Source organism: Drosophila takahashii, chromosome 3R (assembly GCF_030179915.1).
Source record: "Drosophila takahashii strain IR98-3 E-12201 chromosome 3R, DtakHiC1v2, whole genome shotgun sequence".
Classification (NCBI taxonomy): Eukaryota; Metazoa; Arthropoda; class Insecta; order Diptera; family Drosophilidae; genus Drosophila; species Drosophila takahashii.
The window spans coordinates 9,483,012-9,507,248 of NC_091681.1; the positions used below are offsets into that span (position 1 = coordinate 9,483,012).

Genomic DNA, 24,237 nt, shown 5'->3' on the forward strand with positions numbered 1-24,237 from the left:
AGAATAGACTCGAAAAGTGATCCTGATACTATACGAGTAACGGGTATAATAAATTTACATATTTTAGGAACTATGACGTGTATAGCCTATAGCTCTTAATTATTATACCCTCTGAAAGGATATAACAAGAGAAAACGCTAGAGACAAATGTCCAGACTATCATATACCCGTTACTCAGCGTACCGATTTAACTTATTTAATTTTTAACCGTCTGGCGTATAAAGTAAAATAAAATGCGCACTAAAAAAATCTTAAAAAACATAAGATTTAAAATAAATGAATACTAATTTAAAAAGATATTGCAAATAATCTAAAAAATGTTGAGTTGTAAACCCTTTTTACTTTAAAGATCCTAGCACATGCAGGACCTTGTACTCATCTTGCATTGTGTGTTTTCGACGGCAAAATCCGATAATCAATTCTCAGGAAATGGGCAGGTTAGCAGCAACAGCAGCGGAAAACCCAGAGCTGTTAACAGCCTAGGGAAAACCTGTTAAGTTAACAACATGCGCAGGGCCTTACATTTAATTTTAGTACAAAAAAAGGGGGGGGGGTCGTTTGAGAGAGAGCGAGAAAGAGAGCACAAACAACAACAAACAGCAGCTCAGCTGTTTTCTGGCCGTGTCGCGTTCTTTGTCCTTGACAAGGTTTTGTTTTTCCAGCATTTTTCATATTTTCCCTGCAGGAGCGAGCAAGACAGATAGTCAGAGCGAGAGAGAAATATTTTCGCTGGCTGCGCCATTTTCATTCAGTAAAAAAAGGAGAGGAAGCTAAAGTTTTTCCAAGGCGGAAACGTTCCTGGTGGATAGTTTGTGTGTGTGTTTCTGTGCGAGGCTCATGTTTCTTGGCTTCTTTTGTGGCTTCCATTCGCGTGCCGATGGCTCATAAGTTTTGAGAAATACCAAAATTGGTTGAAAGTTTTCGGGAAAGACACATCAGAAACCGCAGAGCCCCTCCGTCACTGAAAACCCTATTCTATTGGCACACGAAAGAGAGTACTTAAACTTTAATTGATAAATAAACCGGGAGGTATTAAAATTAATCTTTTAAGGAGCTAAATACCTTTAGTATCACACATCTTAAATTTTTTTTTTAAACGCTTTAAATCTTTATATTTTTTAATTTAAGCTCTTCCTATAAAATATTTTTCTGTGTACGTCACATAAAATATAAATTTTGGGTTTCCTTTTTTTATATATTTGGGTTCAGCTGTAATGCGATGACCCATTGTGGAACCCATTCGCAGATCGCACCTTTAATTCTCATCGTTGTCGTTTTAATTGCGCAGCACGTGACCCTTCCTTGGACAGTAAAATTCTACACTCCCTCCTTATTCCGCCGTCGTAATATTTTGCGTTCCAGCTGGATTTTATTTTTAGTGCCTGCCGCGTATGTTAATTAAAACGTTGATAAATTGTCGACTCTACGGGCGCTTAGGGTCCAGTAAGCGTACGTGTTGGCAGGAATGCTTAGTTATAAGTTGACAGATGCCTGAAAGCTAATTATCTTAACAGAACTTGGCTCTAATTGGGGCCCGCTTAGAAGTAATAGATTATGATTATCTTGATATCTGCCAGGCAAACCCAATTATTTGGCCGAAAGCTAATTCCCTACCTTATCCTGATTATCCTAAAAGGGTCAATTGAAACTGGTTTTCAGTCCTGTAGGTATTTGTACGATGGGTTCAACAAATCGAAGAAGTAGAACGGATTATAGCGATTTTGACCACTCGGCTGTCTTACCTTGAAATGTTTCCTATACCCATGATACCATGATACCCATGGATAATTCCCCTAGCAGTGCATAACAAACTAACTAAGTAACCTGCTCGCTGCCTGGGCAAACACTCGCCCACAGGTAGACACATAACCGCAGGGCAAACACTGCGTATAAGTAATTTGCTGAGCAGAGCTGCAAACTAAGCCTGCAATTAAATCCACTTGTAATGCGCTTTTGTTATTGCTTAATCCATTTGTGCATGGCCAAACAATGCCCTAAATCCCCTCGTTCTGTGCAAATTGCAATTACAGACGGGGGGAATACGCAGTTGACAAACCCAAAGATGCAGATGAAACTGCAAATGCAAATGCGAATTGCGAAGCTCGAGAGATCTGGAGAGAGTCATGTCAACATTAGCCAAGTCTGTCAATGTCAGTGCTTTATTTCTTTGTTCGGTCTTGTGGCAAGGCTGGCATTAATGCAAGTGAAGTGGCAAGGAGGCCGGGGAGGCTGAGGGGACTGCTCCATTATCCTGCAGCACATTGTTTGCCTTCTCTTTGGCCCTTAAAATCCGTCCGCCAGGTAGCTCGAGGGTCCTGGCGCAGTGGAAAATAATCCGCTAAGCCCCTAAATTCCGCAACCGGATTGGTATTCCCCCAAACATGAATCATCCCATTTGGCCAACTATTGACCTAGTTAAATGGTAAACATTTTGATTATTATCACCTACTCTTTTCTCGCTGTGTGACAACTTAATTGGACTGAATTCCGCTCGTGTTTTTCCTCAGCCGATGGGCAATTGACTTTGTCATGAGAACCACAACCAAAACATTCCTGCTCGTGTCGATGTAATTTCTGTCACTTTTTACACCTTCACCGCCCATCCTCCTTCCCCGAGAAGCCTTAAAAATATTTCGGTTTCTGCTGTATGAAAACTATGGCTATGTATTATGTGGACAGCACTGACAGCAAGCGGATGAAATTGCTATATAAGGCCTAGAAATTGTAAATAAGCTATGTTCTAAAATCTTCGTGTTAAGTGGGTAATTGAAAAAAAGCGTAGCAAAATAAAACGCTTCTATTAAAAAGAATAGAAAGAATTGCCAAATGTAATAAGAAGGTTACTTTGGATAGAATATGCATTTCTGCATATACCGTAGAAATCTAATAAACTTTAAGATAGTACAGAACTAATTTAAAAAATGGTAATGCCACGTTTTTGTAGACTTGCTTTCTTAAGAGTTAGATTTATAAGCAGGTTACTTCTTTGATCTTTTGGTCCTTCGAATGCATTACGTGCTTGCTCTGCATTCAAGGAGTAATTAAAGTTTTGGACATGCCATTGCCAAGGGACAGTGCACGCATTCGAGGACTGCAGGGTAAATACTAAAATCTATTCAAAATCCACTTTGTTTCGGGGCTCAATGGAGTCAATCACCGAGCATTAACTGCTTGGTCGCCCCCGTCCATGTGTCACTTAGGCCATTTTGCCTGCAAATGGAAAACAAAAGCCACATGGCGGAGGCAGGACTCCATTATAGGCATAAATTACATTTGCGGGAAGCCGGAGCCCTGCAAATCGAGCACACATAGACACTGGCACTGGGTCGCTAGTTCAGTTTGTGCAGCAGAGCACTAGAGTTTCCGATTTTCCGCGCTGTCAATTCCATTACGTATGCGCCCGGGTGGCCCGAAGGCCGTTTAAAATATGTGAATGCAATTTGCATTTGCTGGACAGTCGCACACACTGGACCAAGAGTAACTAAATTAGGGGTACGCCCTTTCCTGCCCGCGAGCTCAATTAGGGCTAATAAGAGTGAAACATTTGTGCATTGGGAACTCGTGAAAGGACGACAAGTGGCAGAGCGGAGCACACCGAGGAATAAAGAAACTGGGAGAGTGCAAATATTTTTTCAGTGCCAACTCAAGGATATCCCTGATGTTTGCCCAGCCAAGGAGGAAGGGCCCGTTGGGGTGGTGCCAAAAGAACTAAAACAAAATGCATCCTGCAATTATGAATGAATGCCGAGGCACCGAAACAGCGGAAGAGGAAGTCAGCCGGGCGCCAGCGGATGCGTTTGCGGAAGCTGCACGCGGTTCACTATGCAAATGTCCTTTTTTTTATTGAGGCACTGGAAAAAAACATGTTTAAAAGAAAAAAATTAAATATTTTTTTAAATTGTTTTATTGTTTTAAATGTATTTAAAACAATTGAATTGGCTTCACATATTTCTATAAAATAAATCCCATATCAATTTTATAGGATTATATCTTATTCCATTTAAAATCTGTTAAAAGAATGACACATTAAGTAGTTTCCCTTATGTATTTTTACGTTCCTTAATTTCTATCAGTGATAGTAAGTCAAAGGATGTGCTGTCCTCAGTTAAAGCCTTTGGCCTAAAGCTGGCCAACACACTTTACATAACATTTTAGCACTCTCCCTTTCGTCCTGGCCACTTCCTTCGCTGCTTCCCCCCTGCGTCGCGTATTTATGACCTCGCCTAAGTGCATAGCCTTCAGAATGAACGAACGACTGTCTGTGTAAGGACATTGGAACGCGTTGCCAACGCTGAACTGCTGAAATGCTCTGGCTGAAGGCAGTCATTACTCATTCCACACCCACACACATATTAAAAAGTGCGCCCGTCCTGTCGGGAAATGGATATGTGTGTGTTTCCGAGCTGCTCACTCTTACCTTCGCACTGTACTCAGGAATCCATAGGAGGAATGCATGGAAATATTTCGAATTAAACGTAGAGCTGCAGTTTGAGTTTCTTCTCTACCGTTTACTGGTTTTACAAAATGTAGAAACTTGACATACCTTAAAGTAAAAATAATGAATGAGCGATGTGAAAGAATTAATTCATAATTAAAAATATGTTGCATACTTACGAAGCTTACTTAAAAGCGTGCACCAACTTATACTTTCCCAATCTTGTTATCAGAGATCAACGATAAGATATAAATCTCTTTCTGTAGTGGAAAGTCAGTAGACTTTTTACTTCCTTGTTTTTCAAATTAAAATGAAAATAGTTTTAAGTATGTGAGACTTCATTATTTTATTTTACAAATTTTAGTAAGTAGTTCTTACCACAGTGCCTTCTTTAGAGCAAGCTTCAAGTGCGATTATTAAATGTGTCTCGCTGTTCATTTCATGGCACCCCTATCTCCCTTTCACTCCGCTCACTTTTTTCTGGCGGCATCCAACTGAATGCCACATTTGAGGGTACACGGGGGAAAAGGGGGCAAGGTGGCAAGGGTGGGCATTACGTCGAAGGGCAAAGCAACAGACTTGGCTTGAATGCCGGCCAAAAGAGAGAAACTACTCATAATAATCATAATGAGCGGGTGTACGAGTGCAGACAGATGCAGTGCCTTTATGCAGGACTGCTGCTGTTCAGTTCGGTTTAGTTGAGCTCGGCTCTAGGCCATGTGGCTGCGTTTAAGCCAAAGCTATATATGTAGCGTGGGCAGTGACGTTGATGTTGGCGTAATTACAGCCAAAGGACATCAAACCAAAAAGCGCCATCTGCCCGGCAATACATTAAATATTAAATGTACGTAGAGCCGTAACATTGTGTAATTTATGACATTTATGTTTTCTTAATGAAGAAACTTAATTTTCTGTGCATGTATGCACATTGTAGCTCATTAATTTTGGTCGTTTTTATCTATAAAACTATTCGTAATATTTCTTTCCTATCTTTCCTTATTATATTTATTTACATATCATACACTTATTGGTTTAATAACTCTACTTCATATACTTAAAACTGAAAACAAATATAAAAGCACTTGCTTTAAAAATATCTCTCCCCTTATACCACCACTATTTCTTTAAAAACTATTTTTGGTGATTGGAAATTTTCAATTTTGTATATCAAATGTCAAGTCGTTTAGGGTTTTCGCAGCAACGACATCACAGCGATTTTGAATTCGTTTAACATTTTCGAATGTATAATGTGGGAGGAAAGCTCCTTGGCCCTGCACCCGCATTGATGCATAATTCATTTGGCGGCTTCTGCATATTTTGAGAGCCGGCACACTCTAATGCAATTTGACATTGGGTCTATAGCCACGTGCAGGCTTAGGGGATTTTAAGGGTTTGCTCTCTGCTTCTTTTCAACGGCATTTCCTGTTACAATTCAAACGAAAAGTAAACGGAAAGTGGGGGAAATCATCGTTGATGGCGCAAGCGGGTTTTTGGAACATGCCCATTTCGGAATGGCATTGAGTCCGTTTATTTTGCGGAATTTCATGGGGCAAAATGCATTTCAGCCAATCGACAAGAGAACATTTATGAAGACTTTTTTCTGCCCCCTGGAAATCGATGTTGTTGCTGTATCGGAAGGCTGAATGTCCTTGCAGGAATTTTGATTTTATTTTACATGCATTTTGGATGTTCTCTATTTGTACGCGTCCTTTTTGCAATCAAGATAAAATGTTGGAAACTGCACTTGTTAGTCAAAATGTTAATGTAGAGTTAAATATTTGAAAAAAAAATGTTTATTTTTATTAAGATAGACTACGATAATTTTCATTATTTTACTACACGTTAATATATAAAAGTTTTAACAGCAATCTAATGTGACAAATAGAAACAAATTCATAAAAGTGTGACAGTTCTTGTTTCCTCTTCTTGCTTTTTGTCCTCGTTTTAATGCAGATGGTGTACATCGTTTTCGGATGCTTTCAGATTATTAATATTTTAAAATTAAAAAATAATTATAAATATAAATATTATAGATTAACTTTACCCTAAAGTAAAACTTATTTTTTAAATACCGAATCTCTGCCTTCTTACATTTCTTAAAGTATCATCGATAAACCCAACATTAATCCTTTTCATTGTTTTTCTTTGCAGGTTCGTTGCCCATCAGATACCCAATATCTAATCCACTTATAAAAAATATAAATATAATGATAATGCTATTAATACGACTATATAGCGCACACAAATAATCCGAATCCAACTCGAACACGCCACAAAGACCCAGTACTCGAAACAAAAACAAATTGCAGCACCAAACAAATACGAACAAGAATACAAACACAGAAACACACTGAACAAATATCAAATAGAACGAATATGCATATTGCTAATTAAATTACGAATAGCTAAAGCTAATTAAGCAACAATGCCCGTACAGCAGACACATAACTAGCCCATATCCAGTACTACCTACCTGTAATCGTCCGCCTCTAGCCACATAGATAAGCTGCTAATATTTGCGCAACATTTAGCAGCAAAGACAGCAAAGCCACAACACTGAATAAAACATATTGAACAAACACGAGAAAAGAACACCCAGCAAATACCGAATACTGAATACTAAATAGCGATATCAAAATCAAATATAGATTGCCTTGCCCCCCATATAAATGTCTACCTAAATGTACTGTTTGATCGTTCTAACCCGTAATGAAAGTAATGAACATCCGCTCTTACTGTTTGTGTGCCTTCGAATGTGCAGTAAATGCAGCTTCTGCATCGGCTGAACACGCTATGCCCAATATCTGCTATGCCACCTATAGCTAACCCGACTGCAGTCAACCCTACTAGCCAGACATATGTAAATACAGACTCTACCTACCCAAACAATCAAAGATCAGTTTCCAGTTCCTGATTTCCCAAGCCATTGGATCACCCGACACCGATAACACTCACACAATCCGTGTCCAGACTCCTGAAATCCCGCAGAAAGGCGACAACACACGAACTGAAATGTGCGTTTTTTCCTTCCTCCAAAAGTTGAAACATTATCCACCACCTATCTGAACTTGTCAGACTTTTACACACTTTTCAAAACTATTATCTTCCCGATTCCTTTAAGAAATGTACTATAACTATAGCAATAGAAGGCATGCTGCTTGTGATCGCTTATGACTCTTATACGGCTCTTATACATCTCTAAAACAGTTCGAATTATACTCCTCTCATATATTACTCATGTAAAACACGCTTAAAGTCTTCTAAATAACTTAAATAAATTTTAATACGTATACAAATATTTTTTGTAGCTTTCATTACAAAGCGTTGATTTTATGTTTAAATAAAATATACATTTTACCTCTATAATTTCATTCAATACCTTATCATATTTCTTGTACCTTCTATGTGTAATTTCCAAAGCTGTACAAAATCTCTAACATTTCTAACTCTGTTATCCTATGCTATATACTACTATTTTTTTAATACAACACTAATACAATCAAACATACACCGATATACATTTATGCTTATATTACCCGCACCTTTTCCATGCCCAAAACGGAAATCCCAACGAATGTTTGCCTCTAAGTGTCGCGTATGCCAAACCTATATTTTATTTCGATCAAATGCAACGTGTTCGTCGTATGAGAATCGTTTTTCTATACTGTTTATCAACTCTACTCTTTTTTGATATTTTTCTTTGGTACATGCCTAACCCCTCCGAATAGCCAACTTTTACACACCGTTAATACTTTTTGGCTCTATGTGCAATTTAAATCTCAATAAACTCACCACCTAAGCAACAAAGTTAAACTAAAACCAAAATATCAAAGCAAGTTCAAGTCGCTCGTTCGTTCTCTCTTCATCTTAAAAACAAAACCAAAAAGCAAAAAAAAGAGAAAGCTTCAGATAATTGGCTCCAATTGAACTAATCGTTTTATGCTTCTAATTGTTTTATGCGAAATTTCTATCGATAACTAACCGCCAAACCAAACCGCTTAAAATCGAAATCGAAATCGATCTGTAATGTCTCGCGAAAACTCGCCACGCCACGGCTCCTTTCGCCGAACTCTGAACAGCAGAGATCCTTCGGCAGGGGCGCCGGGCTCTGGAACCGGATCGGGACCGGGATCGCCACTCCACCAGCAGTCGAACCACCAGCACTATCACCACCACCACCAGCCGCCGATCATGGAGCACGCCGGAGCGCCGATCTCCACTTCCGCCTCGAACATAGCCACTGTGCTGGAGGACGGCGAGAACGCCCATCTGCCGCCCCTGACGGGATCGGGGCCCAGTCGCCAGAGGTCCCTGCGGGATCGGCTCAAGGACGGCATCACCGGCAGCTTCTCCTGGCAGTAAGTCCCGCCACGCTCCTTCTTTTCGATGCTTCTTCCACCACTTTTGTTCCAAATTTAATACCACTCTTTTCCAACACCCCGAACTTGAAATCGTTTGAAATTATTTTCCGTAGATTTATTTTCCAGTAGTCCAATCTCCTCTGTATGTTAAAGCTTTTCTTTCTAGATTTGAATTCGATTTAGTTAGTACCCACACGAAATTTAAGTGCACATCGTTGTAAGTAAGCAAGTTTAAAAAGACTCTGTTAAGAGTGGAAGCCTAATCGAAGAGATCAACTAGATTGCACAGCACCCTTTTTTAAAAACTATAAACTAAAAACCCAAACTAAACTTTTAGCACTTATATTGGTATATATTTGGTAAGTGATAAATGCTATTGATTTTGTAGCATTAAAAAACAGGGAGTAGAAGGTCTTAAATATCCAGGACATATAAAGTTGGAAAATTAGATGACACGGTATTTTTGAGGTTTTACTTTGGAAACAAAATAAAAAATGGCGTATTTAGACTTATTTCGTTGATGACTGACATTTGGGGAAATATAATGAAATGAAAAGCGAAAGCTGAAGCAAAACATCTCTGACGTTAAATAAAACCCACAACAAAATGAAACAAAAATGAAAACAAAGCGTTTATGCAATTTTAACGGTAATAATGAATCACAGGTCATAAATCAATTAAATTTGACATTTTTATTTCCCAATCCTCCTTCGTCTTCCCAAAGGGAACTCACGCGCAAACAATCACCTAAAGTGGCTCAAACATTGCATAATTAATATAAAAATAAAAATAAATACTAAGGGAAACGTCGGAGAAAGCGAGAGAACATGAGGAGGTGGCTATATGACGGATTGAAAGGGTGACATAAGCAAAGTCAATGCACTTCACTTCCCAATTGAGGTGGGAAAAGCAAGGAAAGGTGACAGCACGTGGAAAAGCTAATTTACCAACAGGAAATACAAATTAACACACTTAATTTATATATTGTGGCACTTACTGTAATAAACTCAAAATGAATCAATTTACGACTCGACTCCAATTTAAAATAACCGTTTTATAATGTGATACAATTTCAAAAAATAATGGTAAGTCCGTTTCTGAAATTGTAATAGGCCAAATATTTTTCTTAACAATGATTTTCAATATTCGGTTAAATCAGAAGAGCGAACAGTTCATTTCATTAACATGTTAATATATTATTTCGAAATATTAGTTTAAAACTGTCCATTGCCTTTATAACTATCATCAGCGTTTAAAGTTTCTAGGTTACCCAACAATGATTTTCGAAAATATTTCCATAAGTCAAAACAGCAAAGAACAAAAAAGAAACTTGCAATTTATTTGCAAAACAATTGAAGCACGTGCGACGAGCCTTGAGGTCATCATAAATGCCTTTCCCCGACACTGACCCCTTTACCCAACTATGCCTTCCGTTCCACCAAAAAAGTTGTTATAAAGTCAGTTCAAAAGTTTGGCCTAACAACAACAATTTAGCAAACTTTTTGGACATTTCATTTGGCGGGTTGGCAAAGGGAGTAGGTTGGCAATTTTTCCGTTGGCCAAGTAAAAGGAAAAGTTCACTTCGAGTTGAGTTATTTTCCACCCGGCGTATGCGTAATATTTATTGTTCTAAAAACTTTCACTTCATGTTCGCCACCAGCTCGGTTGTGTCATTTTCATTATACAGCACTTTTATATAGACACCAGAGTAGTTATCGTTGTCGACTTCGCTCAAGCAATTTGACCTTCAAAGTTTTGCCAGTATACCTGCACTTCTACTCCACTTCCCCACCCGCAACACACCGTATCCCATACCCTCCGGATCTGTGTTGTGTCTTGTATCGGGCACTCCTCAAACTTGTTCTTCGCGCAGACAGCTGCAACTGCAGATTGAATCTGTGCAGTTCCTTTAAACACTTTAAGGTGGTAATTTATAACCTTGAAGCCTTTTTAAGCTGGCCTTGTTTCCTTTGTTTACCTGCTGCTTTTGCGGGTTCCCTCTCAGATCTTCTTTTCTCTTTTTTTAGCAGGTAAAGGCTTTACCCTTTTCGAGTGGTCGTCTGGCCACTTTTCATACCCGCTTCAAGTGAAAGCAAGGGTATAATAGATTTGTGTCAATGTGTGTCTATACTACTCCTGATTACCACTAAAAGTCATCCGTCGGTGTAAGCAACGAGATCTAACGATGTTTCAATGCAAAAATTATTTGTTTACATTTAATAGCTTGTCAATGAATTACGAGGTATCCCATAGTCGACACACAATGCCGTTCTCACTTGTTTAAGCCGGCTCAAACTCAGAGACAGACACTTGGCAGGCAGTTAAGTGAGCGGTATTTATTGTGAATTTTTGTACGAAGACTATAAGGAATGAGCCAGCTTCATAAAATGGGGATAGACGTTTGAAAAAGGCTCTCAGTTTTCAGTGCTTTAATTTCTTTAATTTCCGCCTTGGAAATGTTTTATTTCTATTTTGTCAAAAGTTAAGTAAGTCAAAAGTTAATCTGCTTAGTAAACTCCGTGTTTTTCTGATTGTGATTAATGTTTTTAATCCTATTTCATTCGAGATATTTTTAAATATTATATTAAATAGAATAATATCATTTATGCGTAGTCACGATACCTCTTTAACATTAAAGCTCAAAGTGGCGGATTAAAAACATCCTCCATACAAATTCTTATAAGTAGAAGGGGGCTTCAAATAAGTAGCAGATCGACCTTGACCTGGTCTTTAAATTCGCATCTCATATCGAAATTCGATCTTGCCTTCAAGTCACAGACGCCCACACACGATCAATTCAGCCAAATGCTAATTGAAATTTCAGGAGCTTGTGGCTTTTGTTTCGCCACAAAACCAAAGTGGGAAAAGAGAACAATGACAATAAAATCATAAAGAATCGAGACAGTCGCAGCGTTTGTTGCCTGAGCAAATACTTTCGACAGGCCCCCGTAGATCAGATCGTCGAGTTAGCCAGGCCAAAATGGCAAGGCACGACACGAGAGCAGTTCGGAGCGGTTCAGCTGAATTTTGGATGTGTGAACAATTTTTATGTGTCGGCATTAAGACCTATGACGATGCCATGCACGTTCCGCGGCGCAGCGTTGGTGGCTGATAATAACGATAAATGGCCAAAATGATGATGGTAATGGATGTGTGGGCGTTTCCCCCAAAACTGTTGACTGACTGGCTGTTTTAGTAAATCCTTTCCCCAGCCTCACGAACACACACCATCTCGTGCGTACACTCGAAAAAATTATTCAATTATCTATCCATATTAACCATCCTTGACTATTAGTTTTTTCCATAATTTGTTATATATTTATGGTTTTACCACTCAAATTAAAATTCATAATTATGTTTTTAATAAAAATTCAAAAATTTGTTAAGATCTTATACAATTTTTTTTTTGTGGCGGACTTAACTAACGTTTTCTGAGTGTAACTTGCGCTGACATTGACTGTAAATAGCAGTTGACCCTGAAACGATGCACATGAGAATCTCTCCCCTTTCTCCCAACCCTTCGCCCCGCTAAATAGCTGGCAATTTGTGTGCTCATGTGTGCGCTCCTGGCCGAGTGTAAATGTGTGTGCCGGAGTCTAAAAGCGTTTCATGTTTGACTTTCACTTGCAGCTGTGACGAGCTGCAACGTTTGCCGCGCCTGTCAACGCCAGCAACACTGTGCAACAGCAACAACCACAGCCGACCAGCAACAACCAATGACTACGACAACACGCTCGTTTGTATCGCTCATGTTGTTGGCGCTGACATTGTTTTTGGCCATAATTTGCATCGATTGCACAGTGGTGCACGGCGCGACCTAAAAGGGTCTTAGTCAAGTACCTCGATTACTACAATTTCTTGTAAAATAATAATTAATTAAATATTGCAAATTTAAATTCACAGATATTTAAATGGGCTATTATTAAAACTTTTTGATATTTTGTTGGTATATTAAGAAATTTTCGAAATTAAATAGAATACTTTCACTATCCAAATAATTTGGTTACTATAATTTTTGTTACAATACTATTTTAAAAAGTTTTCATTGTCATTTTCTTTAAATTTTGAGAATACGTTTTCCCAAACCAACGAAAAATATTTTGAACAAATGAATTTGAAACAATGCTTGGGACCTTCACGTGCACGAGTTCGACCTTGGGGGATACTTTAGATAATCCCCAAAATGTGTATCCTTCACCACAGTGCCTGCCAAAAGAGCACTCATCCGATGAGCGTTTCCAGCCGCCCGTGTTTGGGGTTGTTGCTGTGGTCTTGTCTTCAGCCGAGGATAAAATGCAACGTCAATGTTGTCCACTGCCGCCCCTCCCCCAACATCCTGCCCCGCCCGCTCACAAATTTTCATTAGTGTTATGCCATCGCTGTTGTTGTCATTGATGTCGTGGCCTGTCGCTGGCAGCTGACTGCTCCTGCCCCTCATCCTAATTTCCATTCCGCTCCTCACCCTGCTCCCCATCCTTCTCCTCATCATACACATCAGGTTTGACGTGGGCGTTGCCATAGTTTGGGCAACGGTTATTGTGCTTGCGCTTTGCATAACGATTATGAAATGACGCTTAATAAAAAAAGTGGCAACCAAGTCAAACAGAAGCCAAGTCGCCTAGCTGCCGCCAGTCCCACGCGGCGTATGAGCAATGTGCATGCAAATACTTTTAACGAAGCCTTTTAATATTCATTAATTGCTACAATTAATTGCCAGCGTGTTAATTGTGTTGAATAAGGCATCCTGGCGAATAAGAACATTTTGTTGAAAAACCAAACCTAATAACAGAAAAGTATTAAGCCAAAAAAAGGAGTTTCTTAGAGAATATTGTCAATGACTTTCCAGTTTAGTTTATTTTCTTCTCAACCTACGTGCAATCGTCTTGTTTCATTTCAACTTCATTCCTGCATTGCATTGACTTTACCTATCGCCTCGTAAATCAAACTCATCACTTGGTTTTAAGTTTCACGCTCCGTGATGCTCGTGGCAATATAATCACCCTCAATAGTCGATAATCCCTTCATGACAGTCTTAATGTACAACCCCTAATAGCAACTGTAAGGCGCAATCGTTGGTTTATTTATGATCAAAGAAGAATTTAGGATTTTCCTAATTAACACAAAAGCCACAAGCTGCTAATTATAGCTATCAACTTACTATATCCAATACTATAAATATTATAGTGTATAGAGGGGAATAAATAAAGCTAATTTTTGTTTCGCAATTTCAATTTCTATGCTTTCGCTTTCCTCGGATTTGTGTTATTAATAAATGCAATGACCTGAAGACTTGTCTGGCTTTTGGCTCTCAAGAAGCACTGCAAATCGTACGGGAAGTTCTGACAGTCGGACATGCATATATATGACGCTCAGATACTATATCTATTTATACATATGTATGTGAGCCACAATGTCTGCTGGCATTGTTGGTGCCGACATTTTGCCTGACACTTTGTAAACAAACAATTTTCGTATTTCTTTTCATAAATTGCGACGAATTATATTTCGTTATCTAAGCAGAAGATATCCACACAGGCATGCAAATATATACAAATATATATTAATGTAAGTGCGCGCCAAACGGAGGCAAATGCACTTAGCCAAATTGTTCGCATTCATTTTTAATAACGCAAAGAAAATTTTCTCATCGCTTTTAGGGACTTAATGCGCTGGTAAATTCAGAGGAATTATTTATTGCTCCGAAGTGATTTTCGCAAAACGATTTGGTTTATTCGTCTCGAATGGCAAAAACTGAATGATTAACCATTTTCTAAAAGCTTTCTTAATTGGTAAATTTACAATTTGTAAATGGGTGTAATTTAACACAAAGGAATTCAAATAGAATCTCAAAATATGACTAAGAAAAATTATCAAGCATCCTTTTCAGCAATATGGATTATTATGAGAAACCGAAGCAGTTCCAAAGAATTTTCCAAACATCCCAATGAACCCTCTGTATGGCTTTTTCTCGCTCATGTAGAGATACGTATTTAATCGATTTTCACACCCTTTCCAGTGGCCATTTCAATGCCACATGAGCCGCCACACCAATCAATTTGGCATTCAATCTACGAGATTGCTCATATATATCAATATAATTATCTGTCATTATTGTTCAGCCGAACACATTACGCGAACAATGTTCGAACTGCTATCGATTGTCTCGGATCTGTGTTCAGGTTTGTTGCCCGTGTTGTCGTCCTTGCTAATCGAATTCAGCATTATGATTTGCTTTACAAATTTATTGCTTTTGAAATTGGCTTAAACATGTGGAATTAAGCACGGCAAGGCAGTAAAACATAAACAAGGATATGGGCCCGGGGGATTGACACGTGAGCCCCGGATCAAGGAACCCAAATATGGCTAAACAGCTCAATTAGTTTATGGACAGAATGATTTATTGACAGGCGACCTCACTTCTATTGGATCAGAGAAGTAATATTCTTCGCTTTCGTTTTGGATCGGGGAAAACTTATCGGTTGTTTGTTTGTCACAAGACTTTTTGTCGCCTGCTCGGATTCGGAATTTATTAATCTCCCTCCTACGCTGTCTCTTTTGGCTTTATTTAATTATAAATCCACAGGCTGCTTATCGCATCGGCTACCTGATATTTGCCAGTACTTATATTAGGGTGGCTTCAAAGGCAAAGAAGGCCGCCGATAAGGCAACCGATCCTCCCACCCTCCGCAAATTTCCATTGTTGAGCGAAGGAAAATTCCGAACAACTCATAAAATCTTTTGTGCTACGCTGACCCTTCGAAAATTAAGAGATGATAGATAGGTAGCAAGATGGTTCTTTGTCTGCACTTTGGCTTTGTTTGCACACACATAAATATTTGATTGCCAGTCAGAAATGGAAAATTAAGGAGATTAGAGAGGTGTTGACTTGACTTGCATCACGTACGTATTCCACACGAATTTTCTAGAATAGAATTGTCTATTCTTGAAAATTCCATCAATGGAAATTTTTAAGTTTAGCGATCATATTTATTATAAAAATAAAACGCTAAGAATAAAGTAAATAATGAATGTTGATGGTTTCCCATTTCATCATTTATTAAAACCTAAAAAAACCTTTATGTCTTTAAAATCTTGAATATAACCTTCTAAACATTTAAAATGGGTTTTAAGAAACCTTTTAAAATACTGCCTTATCGCATGAGAAAGATATACTTTATCTGGCAAAGAGACTCCTACCATAAAATGTTAGGTTACCTGCTATTTTGAAAATTTTGGATACCATTGAGGTGATACATCATCTTTTAAGTCTTGTGATTCTATGATGGGCCATTTATAATAATTCGATTGCGTGCTCGCTGGAATCCTTCTTGTGCGCCTAATTGATGTTTCGACTCGACTCATAAATAAAATATCAGTATTTTATTAAAAAATGAAATGTTTACCTTTGTCTTTGCCCCTGTCAAAATACTTGCGGTATAAACACAAATACAGGCTAAAAGAGTATACTACGCCTGACATTGACCCCAATTATTGCGCCCATGTGTTGCCAAAAGCGTTGGAAAAATACGAAAAATATTGATAACACAAAAACAACCTTTCTACGGTTTTTATTTACCATGTAAATAAATTATAAGCCATATGCCCCCAGGGGGGAAAAACAGTTTGGGTTTTTTGTTTGCGTTTTTGGCGAACAAATTGTATGTGCAATACAAATTGATTGACTGCATAATTGGAATTGAAATTGAATTTTCCACAAACCGGACAAAAATGGATGAATATTTAAATGTTCCATGACAAATGTTTTAGCACGATCCCCAGTCCTTTCCCCCGACAGCCCCAAATGGCAAATGTCAATGGGTTTGTCACTTCCTTTCGAAACAGAAATTCAATAGGTCTAGAATTTATGTCTCCGACAGCAGCCGTTGACAGTCATTTTGAATATAACAAATTCATTAATTAAACTCTGGATTTGTTATTGAAAAATAAAAACAAAATAGAACACTTTTGTTTGAGTAACGAGCTTAGTGACAGCAGCAGATTTCAATAAATACATATTTAAATCCGATTTGCCATGAAATATAGGAAATACTAGAGTATTAAAAAGATTTTAAAAAAAAATTGTTCTGTGGTTTCTGAAAAATAATATGTTATAAGGAAAAAACAAATTAAAATTAATTACTAAAAATCGATTTAGAAACATGAAATTAAAGTTTTGTCATTAACCACACCACCAAAATCACAATAAAAATAGCAATATTCTTAAAAAAAAACTGTGTATGATACTTTCTAATACCAAAATCAAAACTATATTCAGCAAAACACGAAAAAGATTTAAAGACTATTTGATCTCTACTATTTAATTGTTTTGTTTTCAATATTCTGTGCCACAACTGAAAAACAGAGCATTCAAGAATTCAGACAATTCAGGCACGTTTTGCAATTGCTTTGCAAATTTAAGGCACATTTATTTATATGAATCAAATGGCGCGCCGCGCCCAAAGCGACGGATTTGATTGAAAAAAGCCGAATCGAAAAAGTAAAGCTCGAATCAAAAACAGTAAACAAATATAAATTTCATTCACAGCGGCGGAATAGCCGTTGGTCCATCCATATAAATTTGATTTTTATGCATTGCATCAATTAAATGGGAAAATGAAAAGTAAACAGAAGCAAAAACAACAAGAGAGAACGCTATAGTCGGGTGCCCCGACTATCAGATACCCGTTACTCAGCTAAAGGGAGTGCGAAAGAGATGGAGAAAAACTTTGATCCGCCGTAACTTTTTAACGAATGGTCCGATTTAAAAAATTTCTTCTACATTTCGATAGGTATTGATAAACACAATAAAACTGCATTTTTACTTTTCCAAAATATTGAAATTTTTAAAATCGTATATAAGCGATTGTGGGCGTTGGAGGGGGCGTGGCACCCTTTTGAAACAAACTTGCGCTGCGTAGGAACACCTAGAATCTGCATGCAAAATGTCAATCTTCTAGCTTTTATAGTTTCCGAGATCTCAGCGTTCATACAGACAGACAGACAGACAGACAGACAGACAGACAGACAGACGGACAGACAGACGGACAGACGGACATGGCTAGATCGACTCGGCTAGTGACCCTGATCAAGAATATATATACTTTATGGGGTCGGAAACGCTTCCTTCTAGCTGTTACATACTTTTGCACGAATCTAGTATACCCTTTTACTCTACGAGTAACGGGTATAATAACTGCCATTCAGCAGATAAACAAACCGCAGCACATACCGTCGTCTAGCCGGGACTTCAACCGCCTTTTGGGGTTAGTAGGGGGTGATGATGTATGTATATAGTGGGCTCGAGACCCAAAAATGCATTTTATTCAGCTGCCTGGCAGCGACAACGAAATCGTTTGAATTTTTTCCTCATTTAAACGAAATTCGCATTTTCCTGTCAAGCCGGTTTTCCATCGTTTTTCCTCGCTTTGCCGCCGACTTTTCATTATTGGACCACACCAGCATGTGCTGTTGCCATTTGGCAAGCCAAACAACTTGCAACCAATGCGGCGACTTTGCTATTTTTAGCAGCTGCAACAAAAAGCCGTCGAAACATTGCTGACCAGAGATACTTGGTTTGGAAGTACCTTCCGTCATTTTCCGTAGGAACAACAACAGGCCCGAGCAAAAAAGTGAGCAAAAATTAAAAAGTAAATCTTTTTTGCTTTCCTCGAGCTTTGCATATTCAACAGCTCAACAACTCAGCAACAGCAGTCTGGGAACGCCGACAGTTGGATGGCAAAATTTTTAAGCTGCAATCGGTTTGGAAAACTGAGCGGCGAAAATGCCATTTGTTATTTAAATGAAGCTGCTTAAAAGGGAATATTTTCGCTCTTGTACTTTTAGTTTAAGAGCCCAATGAATTTGTTTATTATGGAGATGATTTGGGGGCAACATAACCCCTAAATGGAAAACAAGAAAATGGCTAAAAGAAAAGTTTTTCAAAAGCGGAAAAAAAACATAAATTTATATAGCTTCTTAAATTTATATTAATTTAAAAACTGAAGAGGCTAACAAATAACGTTATTTAAAAAGCAATAGTTTTTTTTACAAGGTATTACAAAGCACATGCTATAAAATTCACAATAAGTCTTCTTTGGAAGTGAATGGCATTAGCTCATTTATTGTATTTCAATAGCTTCAAAAGGTAATTACAGGCTTGTCTTTATTTTGGCCAATCGAGAAATCAAAACATTATAATGTCGATTCTTTATGGCTCTTAAGCTAATTAGCATTTGAAGTTGAATTCCAGTCGGAAGCAATGAGGTGGGTGTGTAAGCTTTAAACTCTTCCAACAGGTTGATTAACCTTTAGTTTTTGAATGTTAAGGTCGAGAAGCATTTATGAAATTTCATTTTAATAAGTATAGTAATTTATAAAATCTCCAAATAAGTTCATCATGGGTCATGTATGAAAACAGAACTTTAAAATACATTTTTAATTCTTTTGTTAGTGCGATTTATGTGTTTACCTCACCGGGGACCTGGGACTGGTTCGACTGAAGACCCTGATTATCATGCCCATAGCCGTGTCCATAACCATAGACATAGATTTAGTCATAGCTTTGGCTATGCATGCGATTGCGCTTTTTATTGGCCCCAAGGCGCATTCGAAAATATTTACATTTTAGTTCAGACAATTTATGATTGTGTAATAATATTGAAGGCTGAAAATTATAATCGTCCGAGTCCGAAAAACTGTAAGTACGTAGACGAAGGGGGGCGGAGAACGACTAGCAGCAAAATGATGTTGCACTTTTTCTGATTTCGTCGAGTTGCGTATTTGAAATTTGCATAATTTGCAATTTGAGCCCAGTCATGCGTCTTAAATGAGCCAACGAAAGAAGAAAAAGTCAGCCGTTACCGCTAAATGGAAGAAATTCCCAAGGTTAAATTGGAAATTCTATTTTCCCCTCTTTCTCCGGCGCTGAAATGCAGTTCACCTTAGGGTGAATGTGAATTCTCTGGGCAAATGCTTCAACCTTGGCGGTAATTTCCTTGTCGGATGGAAAACGCAGGTGGGAAGGGGCTGGCCAGATAATTGCAGCACTTTCACCCCTCAACAATGACCTACATTAAAGTTGAGGAAATGCATTTGCCACCGAGAAGCTCCAAGCGAAATCAAATAATTGCAGCGGCGTCACATGGCGTATGAGTAATTTAAATGAAATTACAAAGTCGCCGCAACTGACTAACCTCCAAAAAAATAATAGCAACAATAAGTGTATCGCAATTGCAATTCAAAACAAGTTCATTGCACATGCGCACCAACATTAGAAGCAGCAACAAAAAACAGAAAAAACCTAAGCTAACCGAATATTTTATACACTTTCTAAGTACTAAATAAGATAAGGATCCGATCAAGAATTCGTATAAAGTCTTCATTTGTAAGTCCTTTGCTTTCTTACGAAATAAACTATTCAAAGTTTTGGTTTGTTTGAAAATACCAGGTAAAACTGCTATTCTTCTGGTATTTGCAGATATAGACCTTCATCAAAACTACACTTTAAAAATATTTATAAAATACGTTTTCTACATTTTGAAGTAAACGATAGAATGTGTCAGTTAGACGGAAATTGAATGCTTATGAAATTATCCTTTTTGGATAAACCATGTATCTAAGCATCGTAAAATAAACGCACACTTGGAAAAAAACGGAAATAAGCCAAACGCCTCAAGCAGGTTTTAAAAACAAACAAGTTTATTGCAGCACATGTGGTCGCGAGAGAGAGAAGAGAGTAAGTGAGAGAGCTAAAGACGCAGCTGCGACTGCGCTGCGATCGAAAAACATAATGCCGACGTCGCACAGTGGCTGCAAATGCCACAAAAACATGCGCGCTGACTATCTATTCAGTTATGCGAAATTGAATTATAACAAAAAAATTAGATGTATCATTTTTCTAGGTCAAGCTTTCGAAGAATTTAAAACTATTAATTTTTAAAGCTGTGCATAAATAGATCATTTTTTTCCAGGGACCGTAATCATTATAAGTGATATAATAAAAATCAATATTTAATGATTATTTATTGATTTTTATAAATTGTACTCCATTTTAATAATTACTTGTTGAGTTTTTTTCAATCGCTCAAAGAATAATTATTATTATTGTGAGCGAAAAATATATCGATTAAAAAATAATGATTATTTTTTGAGCGTTATTTTTTCGCTCAAAATATCGCTCTTCCATATATATAAAAAACTATTTTTTAAACTACTGAGAAAGGAGATAACACAGATAACAATCACAATAATAATAATTATTCTTTGAGCGATTGAAAAAAAACTCAACAAATAATTATTAAAATGGAGTAAAATGTATAAAACTCAAGAAGTAAAAGATCATTGCGGATATGGATAGAGCACACAAATAGTAGCCGATTGGTATAATTCGTTTGTTTGTACGGCTTTTCCAAGTGGATGATTTTTTTGCTTGAAAAATACATCGATAATCATTATTTACGGTCCCTGTTTTTTTCATAAAATCCTTGTGTAGACCTACAGCTAGATTCAGATTCTGCACACCAAAATCAATTGAGGATCATTTATCAATGTGTAACGTTAAAAATATACGATCACTTCATTTGGTTCAATAGCTCTGAATTTTGCAACGAAAAACTCAAATGGACCCACTGTGCGTCGGCAGCGATCAGCTCGGTTCGTTCGGTTTTCGGCTCTCCACTTTCTGAATTTTTTTTTTCCACAAACGTAGAAATTTCGTTCGATTCGATCAGTTCAAGTTTTCCATTTGCACCGATCGCACGCCCAGGAGGTCCGCTCCGCTCCCCAAAACAAAAATCAGCTGAATAAAAACACAACTGAGAGTCCGCGCCAAACGAAAACGAAACAAAATAAAGTAACGCGCGCGCGCTCAAAAGTCTGTGCTTAATAATAAGATATACCCATGTGGAGCATCAACGATAATAATGTAAAAATTATTTTTAAAATATGATTAAGTTGTGCGCGACTGTGCGAGGCCGAAAATTGCAGTCTGATAATTATTTTTCTGCACTCATTTTCCGATTGTCCGTTGCATTTCGGCCATTAGCGTCCGTTGCTCTGGCTGTAGTAATAAATTGAATTGTTTAAAATCTCACAAAAGTCCATAAATTCCTTAATAACTGTCTGCAGTTGCAGTTATTTGTGAGAGTCTTTCAGTCTAAAGAGCTTACGAGTTGAAAGGGAAATTTCTCTACAGATAATCCGAATTCAACTGTAAATACCATTTTTTAAATTATTGAAAACGGTTTTTATTTCAACCAATCTGGTTTAAATAAATTCATAAATTAAAATGTTTGTGTCATAATACTAAAAAGATTATTTGAATTAATAAAAACACAAGATGTAGATTTTCTGTGAGTAATGTTATTTTTTATGATAAATTGAGGAGTACAATTTCCTTTTGTGAGTGTACGAAAGTAATTATAAGGAAATTAAAAAATTGTATTATTTTTAATCACAAAAATATCTGCAGAATCAAAACGTTTGTAATTGTGCGCGAGTGCTGTTTTAAATCCAAGCCAAAGTGTCAATACTGTGAAATCAATACGAATGAGAAATGTGACTAACCAACCGAAGGAAAACCAATTGTGCTAAACTTCGAAAAGAGACAACAAATTATAGAAAGGTAAAGCTTCCAAAATGTGATGCAATAATTAATGGCTGCGCTTGCATTTTTTTGACAAGCTTGGCTTAAAATTATCTCTCTCTGCTTCTCTTTTGCTATTCTGTTTTGCGATTGTTTTAGGCGCGGCTTGCGGTTTTTTTTCCAGATTCTTTGTGCAGTGAACGGTTTTTATTTTAGTCGGTTGGTTTTAGTTTACCGTTTGTATCGGCATTATTGCCCCACAGCCACTCGGCCATTTCCTTTGTTCTTAACTTTTTCAGGCTTTCATTTTTAGAGGCGAAACACAGCACAAATTATTTATATTATGTTCTTCGGCATTTTCGCCTGCCTGCAGGTCATGACATTCGTGTAATATCTTTTTGTTACTGCTTATTACAATGACAAAAGTAACCAAGAAAAAATATAAAAAACAGCTGACCACCACAAAAGAAACCAAAGAAAAAACTTGGCCAACAATGACGAATACGACAGACAAAAAAAACGAAAGACCTACGCCTAATTTAAGGTCATCAGCACAATAAAACAACAACAATGACAGTAACCACCGTCGGCAAAGAAGAAGCAGCACTAACTGCTTATGGCTACGAAAAAAAGTTGAAGTCGCCAGTTTCTCTGATTTTTTTTTGGATTTTCTGATTTTGTCTATGGCCCTTCCATGCCATTTGTGTGGAGAATTAAAAGGCAACGGTAGATAAAAAAGTAATGATCGCACACATACGTACGGCCCAAATACAGTTGCTTTCCCCTCCCAAAAGCTCATTTGCCTTCATGGCCTGACCCGCAAAAAGTGGCCACATCGTAAATGAAAAGAAAACCCCCACAAAACTGCAGACGACATTTTTCGAGCTAGCCAAATTTAATTATCGACCGAAACTTTTCATTAAAAATTATAATAATAATTTCAACCGAGTTACAAATAAAGAAAAAATAAATTTATTGAAAATATCAATTCACCTGTGTAAATTTGTTGAAATTTTCTAAACGGAAACCACTCAAAATAATATGCTCCCTAAGAGGAAAATAGAAAACTATGTAAATCTAAATTTATATAGATGCAAACCAGTTCCAAAATCTTGCAGTTCGATTCGCAGACTGTTTGGCGACTGCAGCAGCTTCTCTCTTTGATTTTCACGGCGAGAAAAGTGGAAAAGAGAAAAGCATCCACTTTAGATAATCGATGGCTCAGGTCTTCTCAGTGTGCGCTTGTTTATGTTTTTTATAAATAGCACAAAAAATGCGTAAAATGAGCAGGCGAAAACAGATTATAATTAGAATAAATGCTAAGCCCAAACATTGACATATACTGAATACTAGGCGTGCAGAAAATAAATCTCAGCACAATTCCCAATTTAAGCCAAACTGTGGTATTTCGGAAATAGAAAAATATATTTCCGATCAATTGCGACGCAAAATTAATAGCTAAAGTGTGATACGCTCCATCAAAACTTGATAGCATAATTAATGCGGATTAACTTTTCAGTTTCTATTTAGACGCAACTCAGCAAAATGCCGCACAAAGCGTTGATACAATATTTATTGACAAAGCCATTTATCACGATGTCCGCAAGGTGTGCATAAATTTCGGGCCACGTGATGTCGGCCGACTTCTAGATAGTGAAACTAAATAAAATTCTATACTATTTTAGTGGGGGCGCTGTGCTACGTAGTTTTCTCCGCAAAAAACTGGGGGTGGCCCACGTTAGGTGCAATTGACTATGCAAATCAATTAAAACTGTCAGGAAACGGCGAAAAGAAAATGGCAAAATTAAAATAAGAAGAAAGGGGAGAAAATGGAAAACGAAGTGCAAATAAAATGACTT

The 24,237-nt window shown here is 37.5% G+C and overlaps 1 protein-coding gene across 6 annotated transcripts in view; it reads left to right on the top strand.

The window, feature by feature from the left end:
- Nucleotides 1–8,446: 8,446 nt before the first annotated feature.
- Nucleotides 8,447–24,237, top strand: part of mtd (TLD domain-containing protein mustard) — a 74,545-nt gene continuing 58,754 nt past the window's right edge. For 4 of the 6 annotated variants that reach the window (XM_017154428.3, XM_017154430.3, XM_017154431.3 and 1 more), the window contains exons 1-2: nucleotides 21,539–21,718; nucleotides 22,265–22,417. Coding sequence is in view for 2 of the 6 variants with exons in the window: in XM_044394696.2 (XP_044250631.1) it covers nucleotides 8,462–8,793 (332 nt within the window). In the remaining 4 variants the exon portion in view is untranslated. Of the gene's footprint in view, nucleotides 8,794–21,538; nucleotides 21,719–22,264; nucleotides 22,418–24,237 lie in introns of those variants that run through there. The other 2 variants (XM_044394696.2, XM_017154433.3) reach the window with 2 other exon arrangements.